At 47.0% G+C, this 16,309-nt stretch overlaps 1 protein-coding gene across 1 annotated transcript in view; it reads right to left on the bottom strand.

Annotated features, from left to right (window-relative positions):
- The window catches only part of TRIM63 (tripartite motif containing 63), a 35,962-nt gene that overhangs the window by 1,465 nt on the left and 18,188 nt on the right, over positions 1-16,309 (bottom strand). Inside the window, exons 4-8 of the mRNA XM_085647784.1 lie at positions 15,702-15,797; positions 11,226-11,459; positions 9,719-9,741; positions 5,543-5,667; positions 2,556-2,648 (exon numbers count right to left, since the gene is read on the bottom strand). Of these exons, the coding sequence (XP_085503910.1) occupies positions 2,556-2,648; positions 5,543-5,667; positions 9,719-9,741; positions 11,226-11,459; positions 15,702-15,797 (571 nt within the window). The remainder of the gene's footprint in view (positions 1-2,555; positions 2,649-5,542; positions 5,668-9,718; positions 9,742-11,225; positions 11,460-15,701; positions 15,798-16,309) is intronic.

Genomic DNA, 16,309 nt, shown 5'->3' with positions numbered 1-16,309 from the left:
AAGTGGCGCATTGCTGGAGTTACGTCGTAAGCGCGATGCAGCTCCAGCAATGTTCTGGGGGGCCCTATCTGTACAATGCTGCGTCAATCCTTACGCCTGCTTCAAGCAGGCGCAGGGTTTTGACGCAGCATGGGCCTAAAAGTGACTGAGTGAAATCTTGTAGATTTCACTCAGCCACTTTTAGGAGGCGTTCCTGCACCGGAACGCCCCCACCTGCCCTGGAACGCCTACATGTGGCGCAGGGCTTTACAACGTGACGCATCTCCCAGATGCGTCACGTTGTAAATACCCCGCACCATGGCGCAGGAATTGCGCCGCTGCTGCGTCACAAAAGTGACGCAACGGCGGCGCAAAAGTGGCGCAAGTGCAACATAAATCTGCCCCATTGTCTCCAGCGCCTAGACACTGTTTCAGGGTACAATGTCCGAGTATGGTGACTCACTCAGTGAAGCAGCTCTGAAAGACTTACAATGGTTATTTCTCACTCGAAAGCCAAAGAAGGCTCCGAAAAACATGGGATAGGAGGGTTGCGCCTGCTTGTTTCGTGCTGAGAAGCTGCCTTAGCTTGTGAGAAGACCTCCAGGGAGGCTTTCAGTGTAGGATTTTGAGAAGTTCAGAAATCCTTTCTGCTTCATTCTCTCAGGGAAGATACCTCTCTCGCCACTTTTTTCCTTCGCTTCACCTACTCTTCCCTGCTCGACTTTTCCCCCTCCCTCTCGCTCTCGTCTCTCTCTCGATTCTTTTTCTCCCTCGCTCTCGTCTCTCTCTCGATTCCTTGCCTATCTCCCCCATCTTGTCCACATTCTTCAGCCCACCCCGAGTCTTTCCTTCCTGCCGCCCGCTCTCATTCCTCCCCTCTGGGCCTGTTGCACTCCTCACCCTCTCTCCTTCACATGCTCCTGCTGGTGCCTTGGGCAGCGGCCTGTTGTCATGTGACTCCTCTCGGGAGCTGAAGGCCTCCTTTGTGGCGGCGAGCAGAGATGGGCAGCGTGCCCTGTGTTTTCAACACACACAAGATAGGCGGCTGAAGCCTTATGATGGTCCCCTCTCTCCCTCCCTCATCCGCCCCACTCGATTGCACGAGAAAATCTACCCTGGTCAGCCTTCATCCCTCCCCGCCCACAGTCAGATGACGCACTAGACACCTTCAGCCTAGACATCCTGTGTCCTCTAGTCTAGTGCCCGTCCGTAGGACAACTTCCAGGGACATTCCATTTGACTCCCTGGGACATCTAATATGCTGTTGTTGCCCCCTCTGCAGCCCTTGTCCTCGGCTATAGTCAGGGCTTTAAGTGGGCTGGGTCTCACCGGTGCTGAGCACTGGCAGTTTTTTAAAGGGGGCCTCGAAACAGGTCTCTTCCGGCTCTGTTTGGTGCCCAGGCACACTCGGTCCGTTTTATTTCAGACGTGCGCACGTGCTCACTTCTCACGAGTGGAGAAGTTAGGGGCATGACGTCATGCCAGGTGAGCGTTTAGGGGAAGGAAAATTCTTTAATGAGAGTCCTTTTCTCTGGATTTCCCTTCTCTTTTTGAAACTCAGGAACAACAACATTGTCAAGGTGTCACCAGGGCTTTAAGTGGAAGCTTTTTCAATACTATATACAAGCCATAGTTGCTGCTTATTTATCTTATGCAACTAACAACAATTGACAAAGCCAATAGTCCTGACTTCTTGTCGGTATGTTACTTGTTGTATCATATGTCTGGATTCAGTGACAGAAACCACAAAATACAAGTCGGCGGCACACTATGCTAAGCACAGATTTTTAGCTTTTGTGTTTTTAAGCCACGCCCTTAATTACATTGGCCACGCCCGTTTGCGAGACCAACCCCCAGTTTGTTCATCCCACTTAAAGCCCGGGCTATAGTAATAAATTAGTGCTTAATATGAGCAGGTGGTTTCCGGAACTCAGCACCCACACTTAATTGTCAACACCAGCGCTTGTGACAATTTGCCACAAGGTGGGGCTGTCTGGCTAATTCAGAGATGACCACAAGAACAGTTAATTTTTTATTCAATATAATAAAAAAAATTACTATTACCTGCCGCCCAAGCCATTCTTATAGCTTGGGAGCCAGAAATAGTCAGAATCATCATATTTGTAGTTGTCTGATGGTTAATAGTTATCTTTTTATTATCATTAGCAACATGGCAGGGGCAAGGTGTGGTGCAAGCTAGAGAACCTTCCCAACAAGAGCCCTGGTACATATTTTTGTATAAATATAGCACTGAGTATGTTAGATATCTGTCTAGTGCTTTATTGCTACTATCACGGCCTTTGACCCTCCACTGACAGACCTGCCCAGTGAGGGCTCTCCATGTCCAGCTCCTGTTTCCTCTAACCCTATATATTCGCCTAGTATGAACTGGTCCATCTAGTCCCTCCTCACTGAGTGCCCTTGCTACTCACCCCTGCACTATATTGCCCTCCAGATCCAGGCCCACCCTACTGAAGCCCCAGGCCCTCAGTTGCTTTTGCTCCCTTGAAGTCTCAATATCCAACCCCTGAGATCTCTGAGAGCCAGTTGGTACCCCCAGAGAGGGAGATTCTTACCCTCTGCTATCCCTTCTGGAATATCTTGGTATTCTTCGGTATCATCATCGTCTTCGCTTTCTTCATCTTCTTCCTCTTCTCCCTCTGCTTCACCTTCAGAACGAGAGAAAGTAATTGAAATCCAGGCTTCCACAACTGGTATATCAGAGCCCGCTTGGGTCAGAAAAACACTTCCGGGTCAGAAGGATATTATGCTAGTTTCAGATAATGTCCTATAACTACACATAGACCAAACGTGTTTTAAGATGGATTTCAAATGTTGATTGTTGATAAATTGGACTTTGAACTTAAATTTTGGCGAAGTCCTGCTTAGGGAGTCTGGAAATGTCAAAGGGAACTTTTCCCTGCTGGCTTTTAGGTAGGAGCCTTGGCCCTGGAAGAAGTCCCCAGCAATAGAGTGGTAAACAATATGGAGGGAATCTAATCTGAGCAGCTGTAAATCTGCCTCCAGCGAACTGAAATAAAATTCCATCTTGGATGAGATCCCAAGCTGATGACATTGGCGACCCAGGAGCACAGCGAAGTGGAAAGAGGGTAAAGCGGAGTAGGGAGAGTAGTGTGGCTGAAGGAGGTTTGTGGGTTAAGGATGAGGTGTTATTAATAGAGGCAGTGAGAGAAAAAGCGACTGTTTTGGGGAGAGAGTGATGACGTTAATGAGGGAGACAATTGGGATGAGAATGTAGTATAGATAAGGAGGTAAAATGTATGCGATGGACTGGTGCGGCTGAATGAGAGATTGAGGACGAGATGATAGAGAGCGAGGGAGGTTGTGTAAGTGATAGAGGAAATGTTGGTGAGTTGACAGCATCAGTAAGGAAGGTAGTGTGGGTGAGGGAGTATGTGAGGACGATGGTGGTAGTGTGGGTGAGGGAGTAGGTGAGGACGATGGTGGTAGTGTGGGTGAGGGAGTAGGTGAGGACGATGGAGGTAGTGTGGTTGAGGGGGTAGTTGTGGGTGGTGGAGGTAGTGTAGGTGTGGGAGGTGGAGGTCGTATGGGAGAGGTGAGTTGTGCGTTTGAGACATAATAGAAGGAGAGCAGGTAGTAGTGTCCCAGACAAAAGATATGGGCCAGAGTAGGATTTTGTGGTCAGGTGGAGGGAGGGCAGTGTGGGTAAACTGGTAGTGAGGGAAAGAGTTTACTCGTGTGGTATATTAGGTAGTAGTGTCCATGAGAGGGTAATCCGGAGGGATGGGATATTACTGAGAGTGCAGTTGTATGGGTGAAGTGATAGCTGGCCCTGCGGTGAAAGCAGCTAGTGTTGCTGGAGACGTAGGATGCGAAACAGGCGAAGTGTGGACGACGTAGTGTAATTGAAAACAGAGAAGTGAGGGCACTAATATAACTGACAACTCTGTCACACTCTTAGGCCACTTTCAGACTGGTAAAGCCCCCCCCACACAGAACTTTGCCAAATAGATTCATGTGATGCTGCGATACTGGAGCTATGGCCTACTAGCATGTGTGACGCAGTAACTGAACAATGTCATGGCGGGTGGATTATGACCCCAGCCAACGCACACGTCCTAGCAACTCTCCCACTATCTGTCTGTCCCCGCCTCCTCCTGAGAATGCCTACCTCATACCAGCCGCCAAACTGAACTTGTCAATGGAATTCACACCTTCCCCCACACGAGCCCCTTATCTTAAAGTCTATTTTCAACCCAGCCACACTTGTTCCAATCATGTTGACATATTTATGAAACCAAGGACAACAGCTCTCTGAAGGCAGTATGGTGACTGTTGCAACGCAATATGTGAATAAGCAAATGTACGTTTCACACCTGGGTTTATTCCCCTACCACGTCCTTCACGTTAACAGTATTTCTGTTTGTAGTTTCCTATAGTGCCCGCTCAATGACGACAGCAACTCTAGCGTCTATTCTGCTTTGCTTTGTTTGTGGAACCGTTATCTGTTGCTATGTCCATGCTTGGCTTGCCTCCTATGGGGGGATGGTGGCTGTCTCCGGGGGATATAGGGACTGCTCGTTAATACTGTTTTTAGGTCTGCCTTGATATTACAGCTGTCTGTTAACCTATTACCAGTTCATAAAAGTACAGATGGAGTAGGAATTGGCTATACCGAGGACGGTATAGCTCCCTATCCTCATGCTATTTGCTGGCTGTTGCATTACCAATGCTTTCTGCAGTCGCACGTCCAAAGGCGCCATTTTAGTTTCCATCAATCAATCTCAAGTACTTTTTCATTTGCACTGTAACCGCCTCATTTTCTGATAACTTTATAGGCACCTTTGCAAGCTCTAGCAATGCCCCGGTTCCTCGCCACAGTACAGTTCATGTGTAATTACTGTGGCGAGGAAGACGGATGTTGAGTTGGGGTTTGTGGGATGGTTTCGACGGACGATGATGGAAAATTAAATAAATAATTGATTTACCATCTTCATCATCTGTCGAACACTCCCCCCCCCCCCTCAACCTGGCCTCTTCGCCCCACTGCTCTTACCTGCTCTAATTGGCTAATGTGACATTAGGATGCAAGAATGGATGAATTAATTAATTAATGGTGGCAATAATTCCACCTTCAAATGGTCTCTTGTTGACAGTCTTTACAAATTGATCTCCAAAAACAGGTAAGTTGTAAGTTCCTTTCTAGAGTTATGATGATTGAAAGTAGGGGATTCCAGACTGTTGGACCTGCTACAGAGAAGACCCGGCCTCTTTGTTTTTAATTTAACCCTGTTGCCCTGGGGATGCAGAGCAGTCTTTGATGTTGGCTGCTCAACATTCAAATGTGTAGGTGTAGATCAATCCCGTTAGTAAGGTAGGGTGAACAACGTTGACATCTAGATGTCTTTAATTCACACTGGGCCTTTTTCAGTATTGTTGTGTCTTATGCTTAACCGGGCAAAGTTGGTCCTCCAGAGAAGGATCACAGTATTGGTGATTTGGGGATCTGCAGAGAAAGGATCAGATTCATCTTTTGCTTCCTTCATTTCACATCAGAGCCAGAGGAGAAGTGTCTGCGTACCTGGTCCGAAGTCAAGACTTCTAAGCACGTCCTTAACGTGCTCCAAGTCGAGAGTCAAGTGCTCCATGTTTTCAAAGCCCGGCTCAAGCTTCTCCAGTCTGCAGCTGACCGACGCCTCTGTGATCCTGAGGAGAGAAAGACAGGTATCATCAGAACCAATGTGAAGGGAGATGAAAAAAGGTGACAGGATCTGGGTAAAGGAATACAAGGGGAACGGAAAAGGAAATGGAAACATTGATAAAGAGAGAGAATGAGAGAGAGAAAGAGAAAGAGAGAAAGAGAGAGAGATAGAGGGGAGAGAGAGATAGGCTAGTTCTAAGTGGTTCCAAAAGGCATTAGAGTCTTGTCCTGGGTAATGAAATAGGGCATTCATGAATGGTCCCTAAGATATTCCCAAAGAACAACAGGAGGTTCAAGGTAACCAACAACTAACTGTATTCAGCAAGGTACCTCAATCAACCACATACTATCAGAAGCTGCAGGATCCTTCTGTCCCAACCTTCTGGCAGCGGTAGTAATGTCTAGTTGCCTTAGCAGAGCATATATGATCCGATAGTACAGGTTCCCCTTGCCCCCACCAAGGCCTAGGTGCACCAACCCAACACCTTCTGGCAGCAAGAGCAGGTTCTAGGTGCCCTATTCCATCATACACAATCAGAAGGTACATATTTTCCTTGCCCCCAACTAATTGCATCTGCAATCAGCCCCTTTAGGTGCGCCAACACACCACTTTCTACCTGCAGCAAGAGGTTCTAGGTGCCCTACCCTATCATACACAATCATAAGTGCCAGGGTATCCTGGCCTGAACCCAAAACCTTCTCTCAGCAGCAGTAGGTTCTAGAGGCCCCCGTCCTTGTGCCCCATCAGCAGATTGAAGCAGTGTCATCTTGCTTCCCACCTCGGAAGAGATGTGGACACACAGGGGGATATTTACAACAAAATGTTGGAGTGCTGTGTTACTCCAAAATTGGTAATGCCGCGCTCCAACATTTATAAAACGCTGGGATGCGCCGCATTTACAAAAATATGGCGCACCCCTGTGTTTCCCCTACCGCTGGTGCTAATAAAGCTGCCTAGCGGCAGTTCAGGCACCCTCGCGCCTGTGCTGCAGGAGTGACTATTTATGTGCAGGAAGGGACACCTTCCTGCACATAATCTTGAAAGGCAATTTGCTCTTTCTATGTGTTCTACAGAATGCAGCACACATAGAAAGAGCAAAAAACGAGGATAAATTAATAATTTCTCCTGGTATCACCAGTTTAAAATCAGGTATTCCTTTGTCTTAGCTTTTGGTGCTGCCTCAGCCTTGTAAATATGGGGCAGTGTAAATAAGTAATGAGTGTTGCAGCAGAACGCCCACTGCAACACCAATTGCACGCCCCTTTCACGCCAAGTGAAGCGTGAGAAGGGTCCTTAGCTACAAGGTGGCGTAAAGACATGTTAAGTGGCTTAGCGCCACTTTGTAAATAAGGAGAAGGGGATAGCGCCACCAGAACGTCGCTAAAAGTGACGTTCGGGTGGCGATATCCCCTTGTAAATCTGCCCCACACTGTGCAGCCACAGCGGCTCTATGCGCTGTCAGCCACAGCGGGCTTGGTGGCCTGAATTAGTCTGCCCTGAACTCCACTTCCACTATGTCTAATCCCCATTAGCACGCGGCCTTTCACAGCATGCCAAGGACGGAAGCCCGCCAGGAGTGCCAGGATGAATTCGAGGGACACAACTCGAGCAGAACGAAGACCTTGCGTGAGGGGCATTGTGGCCTTTTGTTGTGTTTATTCACATACTGTAATAACTAAGAATTTCATAGAGAAAGATGAACAGAGGTTAGAGGAAAGAATGGGGCAGAGGAAGAACGGGAGAGAAAGTAAACGCAGAAGGGGGAGGAGTGAAGCTACTGGGAGGGAGGCAGGGAAAAGGCGACGACAGATTAGATTGATCTTCTGACTAGGGGTTCAGAACAAAAATAGCTTGTGCTGAAGGCCTCGCAGAAGAGTACTTATAGAGTAACGGCTCCTTCTCTCAGCACCACCCTCTCACTCCTTTGCGACCCCTTCATCCTGCTCCAGCAGTTCTGCCCCAGTGTAATTTCAAGCATTTATCCTAATCCGCCGAGGAATGGCAGCTTCGGAAGTCTTTTAGAGAGCTGTAGCCACTGCAAGGCCCCTCTGCTACCTCCCCTGCTGAGCCCCTCTGCTGCTTCCCTTGCAAGACCCGTCTGCGTCACTCCCACAACTTCCCTCTGCTGCCTCGCCTTCAAGAGCCCCCTTGCTACCTCCCCTACGGGGTCTTTCCATTGCCTCCAGTACTGGTCCCTCTGTTACCTCCCCTACAAGACCCGTCTGCTATCTCTCCCATAGGACCACCTTGCTGCCATTGGGGTGGTTACCATAAATGCAACCAGTGCAGTAGCACCGGGGCCCAGAGGCCAGAGAGGGCAGTTGAACCCTGATTATGGCTGTATGTCATTTTTCAAACGGTGGCCAGGGGGCCTGTTTCCTTCTTTGCACGGGGACCGTGACACATATCCTACGCTACTAATTGCCGCCTTCTTGTCAAGGTCACCTCTTATGCCTCTTGCATAAGACTCTCGCTGTCTTTTCTACAAGATCCCTCTGCAGCATCCCGTGGAGAGGGGCGGTGCTGCATTCCCTACCAGACACCATGCAGCCTCTCTAACAACATCCTCCTGCTGCCTCCCCTGCAAGACACCTCTGTTGCCTCCATTTCCAGGCCCCTCTGATGCCTCCACCGCGGGGTTCATTTGCTGCCTCTATCGCATGACCCCTCATTTGCCCCCTCCAAAACCCTTCATATGTCTCTACTACAAGACCCCTCTACTGTCCTCCTGGGAGGCCATCTCTGCTGCCTCCACTGCAAGACCACTTTCCTGCCTCCTATGCACGACCCCCATTCTGCCTCTCCTACAAACCCCGCATTGCCTTTTCTACAAGAGCCCCTAAGTTTCCTCCACCACCGCACACCCTGCTGGATCTCCTACAAAACCCTACTGTTGCTTCCCCTGCAAGACCCCTCTACTTCCTCCCCTTGAAGACTGCTCTGCTGCCTCCCTAGAAGGCCCCTCTGCTGCCTTCCCTGGAAGACCCCTCTTTTGCTCTTCTTCAAGACCCCTCTGCTGCCACCTCTTCAAGGATCCTCTGCTACCTCCCCTTGAATGGCCCCTCTGCTGCCTCCCCTTGAAGACTGCTCTGCTGCCTCCCTAGAAGGCCCCTCTGCTGCCTTCCCTGGAAGACCCCTCTTTTGCTCTTCTTCAAGACCCCTCTGCTGCCACCTCTTCAAGGACCCTCTGCTACCTCCCCTTGAATGGCCCCTCTGCTGCCTTCCCTTGAAGACTGCTCTGCTGCCTCCCTAGAAGGCCCCTCTGCTGCCTTCCCTGGAAGACCCCTCTTTTGCTCTTCTTCAAGACCCCTCTGCTGCCCCCTCTTCAAGGGCCCTCTGCTACCTCCCATTGAATGGCCCCTCTGCTGCCTCCCCTTGAAGACCCTGTTGTAACTTGAGTTGTTGCTATGCACCCTTTCCTTAGTTACACCTTCCCTGCTGCTCAGCCTCGATGAGCGCTGGAGTGCGTGGTGATGTAGTGGAATGCCGGAATGCTTGGTGATGTAGTGGAACGCGTGGTTGTCTGTTAAGGTGTAGAGTGGCAGTTGGAGTGTGCAGGCTAAGCAGCAAGGAGGCTGCTCCTGGTGGGGCTGTAAGCTATATGCTATCTTCTATGTACTTATGAACTACTTATCTGAAACTTACCCTCTTAATAACCTGTAACTAATTCTTAATAAATCTTATTCATGAAACCTGCTCTATGGCTACCTGGACTTCCTTACTGTTACAACAGCCCCCTCTGTTGCCTCCCCTTGAAGGCCCCTCGGCTGCCTCTCCTTGAAGGCCCCTCTGTTGCCTCTCCTGGAAGGCCCCTCTGCTGCCTCCTCTTCAAGGGCCCTCTGTTGCCTCCTCTTCAAGGGCCCTCTGTTGCCTCCCCTGCAGGACCCGTCTGTTGTCTCTCGGCTCCTGTCTATCCCACAAACCATTTTACTGCCTCTCCTGAAAGAGCCATCTGTTGCTGGTGTGCAGTACATTGTTGTTCTGGCTTGAGAGGGTGCATGTATCTCACCACAGGACACTTCAGTAACTACAATAAACATAGAGTGGACACTTACGTTTTAATGAGCTGTTTGGCGTTCTGTGATTGAAGACAGCCCAAGAAGGAGACCCAGAGACAGCGAGACAGAGAGACATGAAGAGAAAGAGAGAGAAAGAAAGTGGGCAGGTTAGCTGAGCATGTCCTAGGGCGAGAGTCCTTTTTTAGAGAGACACGTGACCTGGGTACAGGCAACTTATCTCTTAAAGGAACATATGGGGTTACAGCACTTCTAATCGAAGGCCATGGCCTGGGTTATTTATCTAATTTTTCAGGGGATTATGCATACATAGAGACATTTTTATAGCAGAACATGGCCTGTGTTCAGCCACCTCTTCTTAAATACACTCCATATATCGCAGTGTATAAAACACCTGTGTTGGTGGAACAGTGTCTGAAGTTAGAGCCGTCAGGGGCAGCCGATGACGAAGGCCCTCTCCTTTCAAGACTTGGTCTGTCTTGCATGGTATTTCTGACTGAAAATGGTTCAGTCTGTTTCATTAAGACTGTTGAAACCCTGGAGGAGAACCAGCTCCCCAGCACTCGTTCAAGTTCTCACTAGCCCAAACAATTCACTTCACAATTCTGGTCATAGCCTTTGCCAAAAATGGCTATAGGAGAGCGTCATTGTGTTCCCCATCAGAGTTATGCAGCTCCAACTCTCATCTGGCAGCAAGAACCTCATCTGCTATTGGCGAAGACTGTGGCTGGTGACTCCTCTGCTGTCCTTCAAAACCAATCAAACGCTGACTCTTTCACCAGGCCTTAATTAAAAAACAGATGCTCCTTGTCCTGAATTCCAAGGACCAAATATGACACTATTCAGTTGTGAAGTGAACACAAATATACAAAGTGAAAGTAGAAAGATCTCTAGACCCATTCACCATGCAGCCCTTCCTTGAAGTTGTAGCATGTGGAGTCCCTGCTCGGTTTCCGGATTTACCCTAAATCCCTCCAACTGCTACTTCCCTAAGAACATTCAAACCTCTTTAAATTCATTTTTTTGTTGTCCAAGCCTCTCCAAAACTTCCACAGTAAATTACACTAAACTATACATACAGGCGAACAAGATCTTTTATAGCCAAGATGTCGTATGACGGAGAAATCGCACAATGAGAACAATCTTCACCAGAGCTTTCACAGTTGAGGACATTCTTCACCAGAAGATGCATAGTGGTGGTTCCCCGCCAGAGGACACCTTATTTTAGGGGTTCAATACTCACGTTCCTTGTAGGAGGTCATTTCAACCTAGGTCACCTAACAAACATCAAACACCTTAGGCAAGTAGCTGGATGCACGCACCACTCTGCAACTCAGTGCAGTCAGTCCAAACTGCAATTCTAGCCCCAAAAATATGATTTGAAGTCAGTCCTCTTGATTCATTAATCAGAAGTCACTTAAATTGCGCTCTTGCACCCTACACATTAATTAACATTAATTAATTCCTTGTTAATTAATTCTTTGACTTCTGTAGCTTGTTCTAAATCAAATCCTGATCATTGAGCTCCAAATTTGATTTTACCCACCTGGAGAAAAGCAGCAGTGCCTGTCTCATCCATGGACTGGATGGCAGACTCCACCAACTTGGATGAAGTTTCCAGCTGTTCCCGGTACCGCTCGAGCAGGGTCCTAACGGAGCCAACCTTGTCCTCCTGTTCCTTTGTGATCCTCTGCAGGAGCTCGCTCTTCTTCTCCTCCAGAATGCTGTAGAGCACATCCAACATCTCATTCAGAGAGTCTTTCTTCTGTCGACTGTTCTCCTGTGTGAGAGTAAGCATCTTGACTCATTTTAACCAGAAATGAAGGAAGGGCAGGATAATGAAGACAAGAAGGCTGACCAACAGCAAAAACAAAATCCTTTTGTGGACAAAAATCATTCCATTTGTTGGGCGATCTGTGAATTTCGATTTCGCCCAAGAATTGTATGCAGTTGATTTTCATCTTTAGTGCTAGTTACAACTTACTCTTCACTCAACCTAGAAACCTTTAATCAACACAAGAGCTCCACACATAGCCATGAATCTCTTTCACAATTACACACTTGTTTCAACCCCAAAAAACAAGCAAATAAATGGTCGCCAATTCTACCAAAATGTACTACGAATATTTATCTACCCAGGGCATCAGTGTATAGGCCTTACACCAAACAAAAAGTGGTTGTAGACAGAATATCGAGGACAAAAATATCGGCTGACAAAATATCATTGCAAAAATATCGAGAACCAAAATATCAAGAAGGTAAGTGTTAGTAGGTAAGTATAAATATATTATTCCTAACTCCACATCAACGTACCTTGAAAATACATGTCATCAAGATACATGTGTGGAGTTAAGTATAGCAAAGCATTTCTTACCCATAGAATTTACCTTCACAATAGTTTTGTTCTCAATTTTCGCGCAAAAATATTTTTGTCACAAACTGTCTTATTTTCAATATTTTGATCAAACACCAATTAAGCTAAACCAGCACATTGTAACATCTACACTTTATACCAAACAGGATTTCTTACAGTAGTCCAAACATCCATGGTTTGTCCATAAATATCAACCTAGACAACTTACACAGTCACAAAGACAAATTATACATCAACACAATCAATCTAGGAAGTCTGTATTGGCAGGTAATATTTTAGAAAATTAAATGAAGTTTAGATTTACATCTTGAACTTAAACCTATTTTTTTTTATTTTTTAAAATTTTACTACAATTAGACCCTTATCCTAATGTCGGGCGGAAGACCATTCATCAGCTTGTCAGTGGCGGTCCACCCAAAATCTGCTGCTGTGGTCCGCCCGCCGCATTACAATGCATGCGGTCGGAGGCAGCAGGCTGAGGGACCGTCTGGCACTTTACGAGGGGTTCAAGGAGCCCATCCGATGGAAAGTAATCCCTGCGAAAGGGGAAGTGCCTGCTCAGGCACCGAGATAGGAGATAGGGATTACAATGTCCCTTTCCGTCTGCCTGTCTGTGGCGGTCCGGCTGGCATAGAAAAGCAGACATAAAGGGACTTCGGGGACCCCTAGCAGGGTCCCCCGTGCCCCCCCTAGCAGGGTCCCCCGTGCCCCCCCTGGGCCTCCGCTATGGGTCAGGGGGGCACCTGTGGTGCCCACCAAACATCCCTCCATAGTGAGGCAGGCACCGCATGGTGCCTGCCACACACAGATGTTGGGTGGACCGCCACTGACAAGCTGATGAATGGTCTTCCGCCCGACATTAGGATAAGGGTCTAATTGTAGTTAAATGCAGGGATGTTTAAAAAGTGCATATTTCCTATTACGGCTTGTGCTTCAGCTCGCAGCACAAACCGCAATAGGAATAATCACTTTCCGACTGCCGTCAAGGCGGTCGCATCATTATCAAGGAAGCTGTACCTCAGACTCTTTGTCGGGCGGTCCCATTTCCGACACGATGCCGGTTTGACAAATTCCGACCAGAATCATAATGATGCACTAAGGTTTAGCTCTTCAGAACAGCATTTGCTTTTTTGCTTGTTTCTAATTAGCATGTATCGGTAGTGTGTAGAAAGATTTTTGGAGACCACTGGTTGGTAGTTGTAAAAATAACTTTTAACTAACTAACGTGCGCTGGGGGAAAGCTGAAAGTGCAGAGCTTACGAGGGAAGAATACAGAGTGTCACGAAAAAAGCCTATTTCTCTGGAATGGAATATGATGTTGGAGGAGTTTATAGCAATGGAACTGACTGCGGCATAATATAGACATACGGGAACTGGAGAGTTGTGTAATACCATATAATTATATATAGGAAACGTCCAAGATGTGTTGACAAAGAACATACGCAATGTGATTTTGGTTGTTGGTCAGTAATTATAGTAGATTTAATATGTACAAGAGAGTGGTATGTCGCATGCACGGTACCCATAACTGCACAAGGGTTCATGGAGGGGAGGGGGGGTAATGTTTAGTTTTCATTGTTCTATTTTTTTTTACAGGTGTCACGAGCATGGAACGGATAATGGAATAATTACATTGTACTCAAAGTAGATTGACATTTGTACAATGATCTGTAGCAAAACACAGCGAAATGTGATTATATCAGGAGTACTATTGCAGAATGTGTGAAATTGAGAAAACCAATAAAAAATATTTTTAAAAAACTAACTAACATTTGAAAGCTTTTAGCCTGGTTTTTGCCACTTTCTGAATTAAATGAAAATAATATTTTTTTATTTGGCACAGCATTAAGCAAATAGTTGGTTAGGTTTTTATAGCTTGTTAAACATGGGATATTAATGGCTACTTCTATTTCTGAACCCCTCAAATGCTATTGATACTGACTACAAGGGCCAAAAAAACAAAAAACTCTTCAAATTGGCTACACTTGTACATTTCTGTTGTTGAAATTCGAAACCTTTTAACCAATAAAATGAGTTTCTGTTGCTGCTCCTTATTCTTGTATTATGACATCTCCACCATACATGGCTCCCAGGATAAGCCCAAACTTCACATTTGTTGGACAGTCCCCAACAGTTCTAACCAGATATCGTTTTTGTCAATCTTTTATATGCTTTTAGTGGGAACGGTATTAAAGAGAGAGTGGGGGATGCCTGTGTGATTGGAGAAATTGTAGAAGAGATACAAGTGTGACTAGAGAAAATGTGAATGAAGAGATGCATGTGTGACTGGAGGAATTGGACAAGAAGAGATGTATGTGTGACTGGAGGAGTTGGACAGGAAGAGATGCATGCATGACTGGAGGAATTGAACATGAAGAAATGAATGTATGACTGGAGGAATTATAGAGGAAGAGATGTATGTGTGACTGGAAGAATTGGACAAGAAGAGATGTATGAGTGACTAGAGGAATTGGACAGGAAGAGATGCATGTATGACTGGAGGAATTGTTGTAGAGGAAGATATGTATGTGTGACTTGAGGAAATGGAAAGCAAGAGATGCATACATGATTGGCGGATGCACGTGTGATTGAAGATATTGTTAAAAACACTTGGAACTTGATTAAAGGAATATCATAATGCGACCTGCAAACATTTCAGATCCCCTGCCTACACCTTTGATGTATCCCGGGATTTCAGGATTTCTCCATCAATCCCGCTTCTTCCTGGAGCATCCACTGAAAGCTAGCCTTTGCTAATGCAACCCCAGAACAAAGAGAAACAATAAGGCTGTGTTCCTTTTAGGGATGCGTATTCATTCCTGCTGTACACTAAACAAGAAAAACGAAGTGGGCACTGGGAATGGGTATTGCAGTGAAATGAAATAGAAAGAGAAGACAGACACACTCAGATAATGTCACACACTAGCATGTCCTCGTGAACAAGCAGCAGCATTTGAACAAAGGGGCAGGACATTTAAAAGAAAGAGGGGCAGCAAATGTGTAAATGTAACAGGTTTCAGATTGAAATTAGAAGGGAATTTTACGTTGGATTGAGAGACCTCCACCTAAAACAGATATTTCACTCATTCGCGAGAAGTGATTGGTGAATCCTGAGATTCAGAATGTTCCCTCCCACCTGATATCCTCACCTGCCACAGGTGCTACTACCGCTTATCTTAGCTTGCCACAGCAGGCACTCGCTCGACCGCCTCCTTCCCAGAGGACACTCATTGTCATATTGTGCTTCTGGCAGCTACCCGCCCCTGTCCCACCATAGCTGGTGCCCACTCATCCCTGTGCGACCCCAGCTGATACCATACTTGATTCTGTCCTCCTCCATCTCATTGTGATCTGTCACAGCTGTTACAGCTGTCCTGACCAGCCATAGTACGTAGCCCGCCAATCCTGTTATGCCCAAACTGGTACCTCTTTGATCTTGTCCCTTCCATACTCTGATGCACCCTACTGGTGCACACTCAGATTGTGTCTTGCCCAACTAGTACCCACAAACACTGGTTCCTGCCGCAGCGGGCACCCGTCCTAGCTCTGTCGGGACACCTGGATTTCCCATCATATAGCAGTTTCTGCTTTGGGCTTCAAGCAAGTGACTCGGATTTCGAAGGGCCGGCTCCTTATGACATTACTCACCTCAATGGCATGGCAGGACACTTCAAGCTGGCTAATAATAGCCTGCACTCGCTCATTCCCGGCCACCAGCGCAGAAATGCAGCCACTCAGCTCTGTCTGTGAGGGATCCAAACAGAGAGTTAACCATGGAGACCAGCAAGGGACACAGAGAGGTCAACGACACTGACGGAGGACAAATAAGACCAACAAGACAGGGAGTGTGGGCTTCAGCAAGAGACATGAAGGTCATCAAAAGAGAAAGGGAAAAGGAAACAAGACAGCCAGGTGTTCAGCCAGAGACACAAGGGGGTTGTCATTAAGGGGTATTCAACAAAACGCAAGGAAAGGACAAAAATACAGGATGGTGTTAACCAAAAGGCACAGGGCTCAGTGATCCAAGAGTGTTAGTGACTAGCCTCTAGTAGCGAAACTGATGTGGTCATCCAGTGACACAAAGCGGTTAATGAGTCAGGGTGTGTTTGCCAAAAGACACGTGACAAGGTCTTATTGAGACTGGCTGCTCTGTACAGCACGCCACTGGCCTTTGGGGCTAGTTTCCCACTTTATATCTAAAGCCATTAAACTAAATAAATAAATTATGATGTAATTGGTCAACAGATTGGGGGGTT

The sequence above is a fragment of the Triturus cristatus genome, chromosome 3_2 (assembly GCF_964204655.1).
Source record: "Triturus cristatus chromosome 3_2, aTriCri1.1, whole genome shotgun sequence".
Taxonomy (NCBI): Eukaryota; Metazoa; Chordata; class Amphibia; order Caudata; family Salamandridae; genus Triturus; species Triturus cristatus.
Note: the sequence above shows the minus strand (reverse complement) of the source record. Positions and strands in the feature narration are given on the sequence as shown.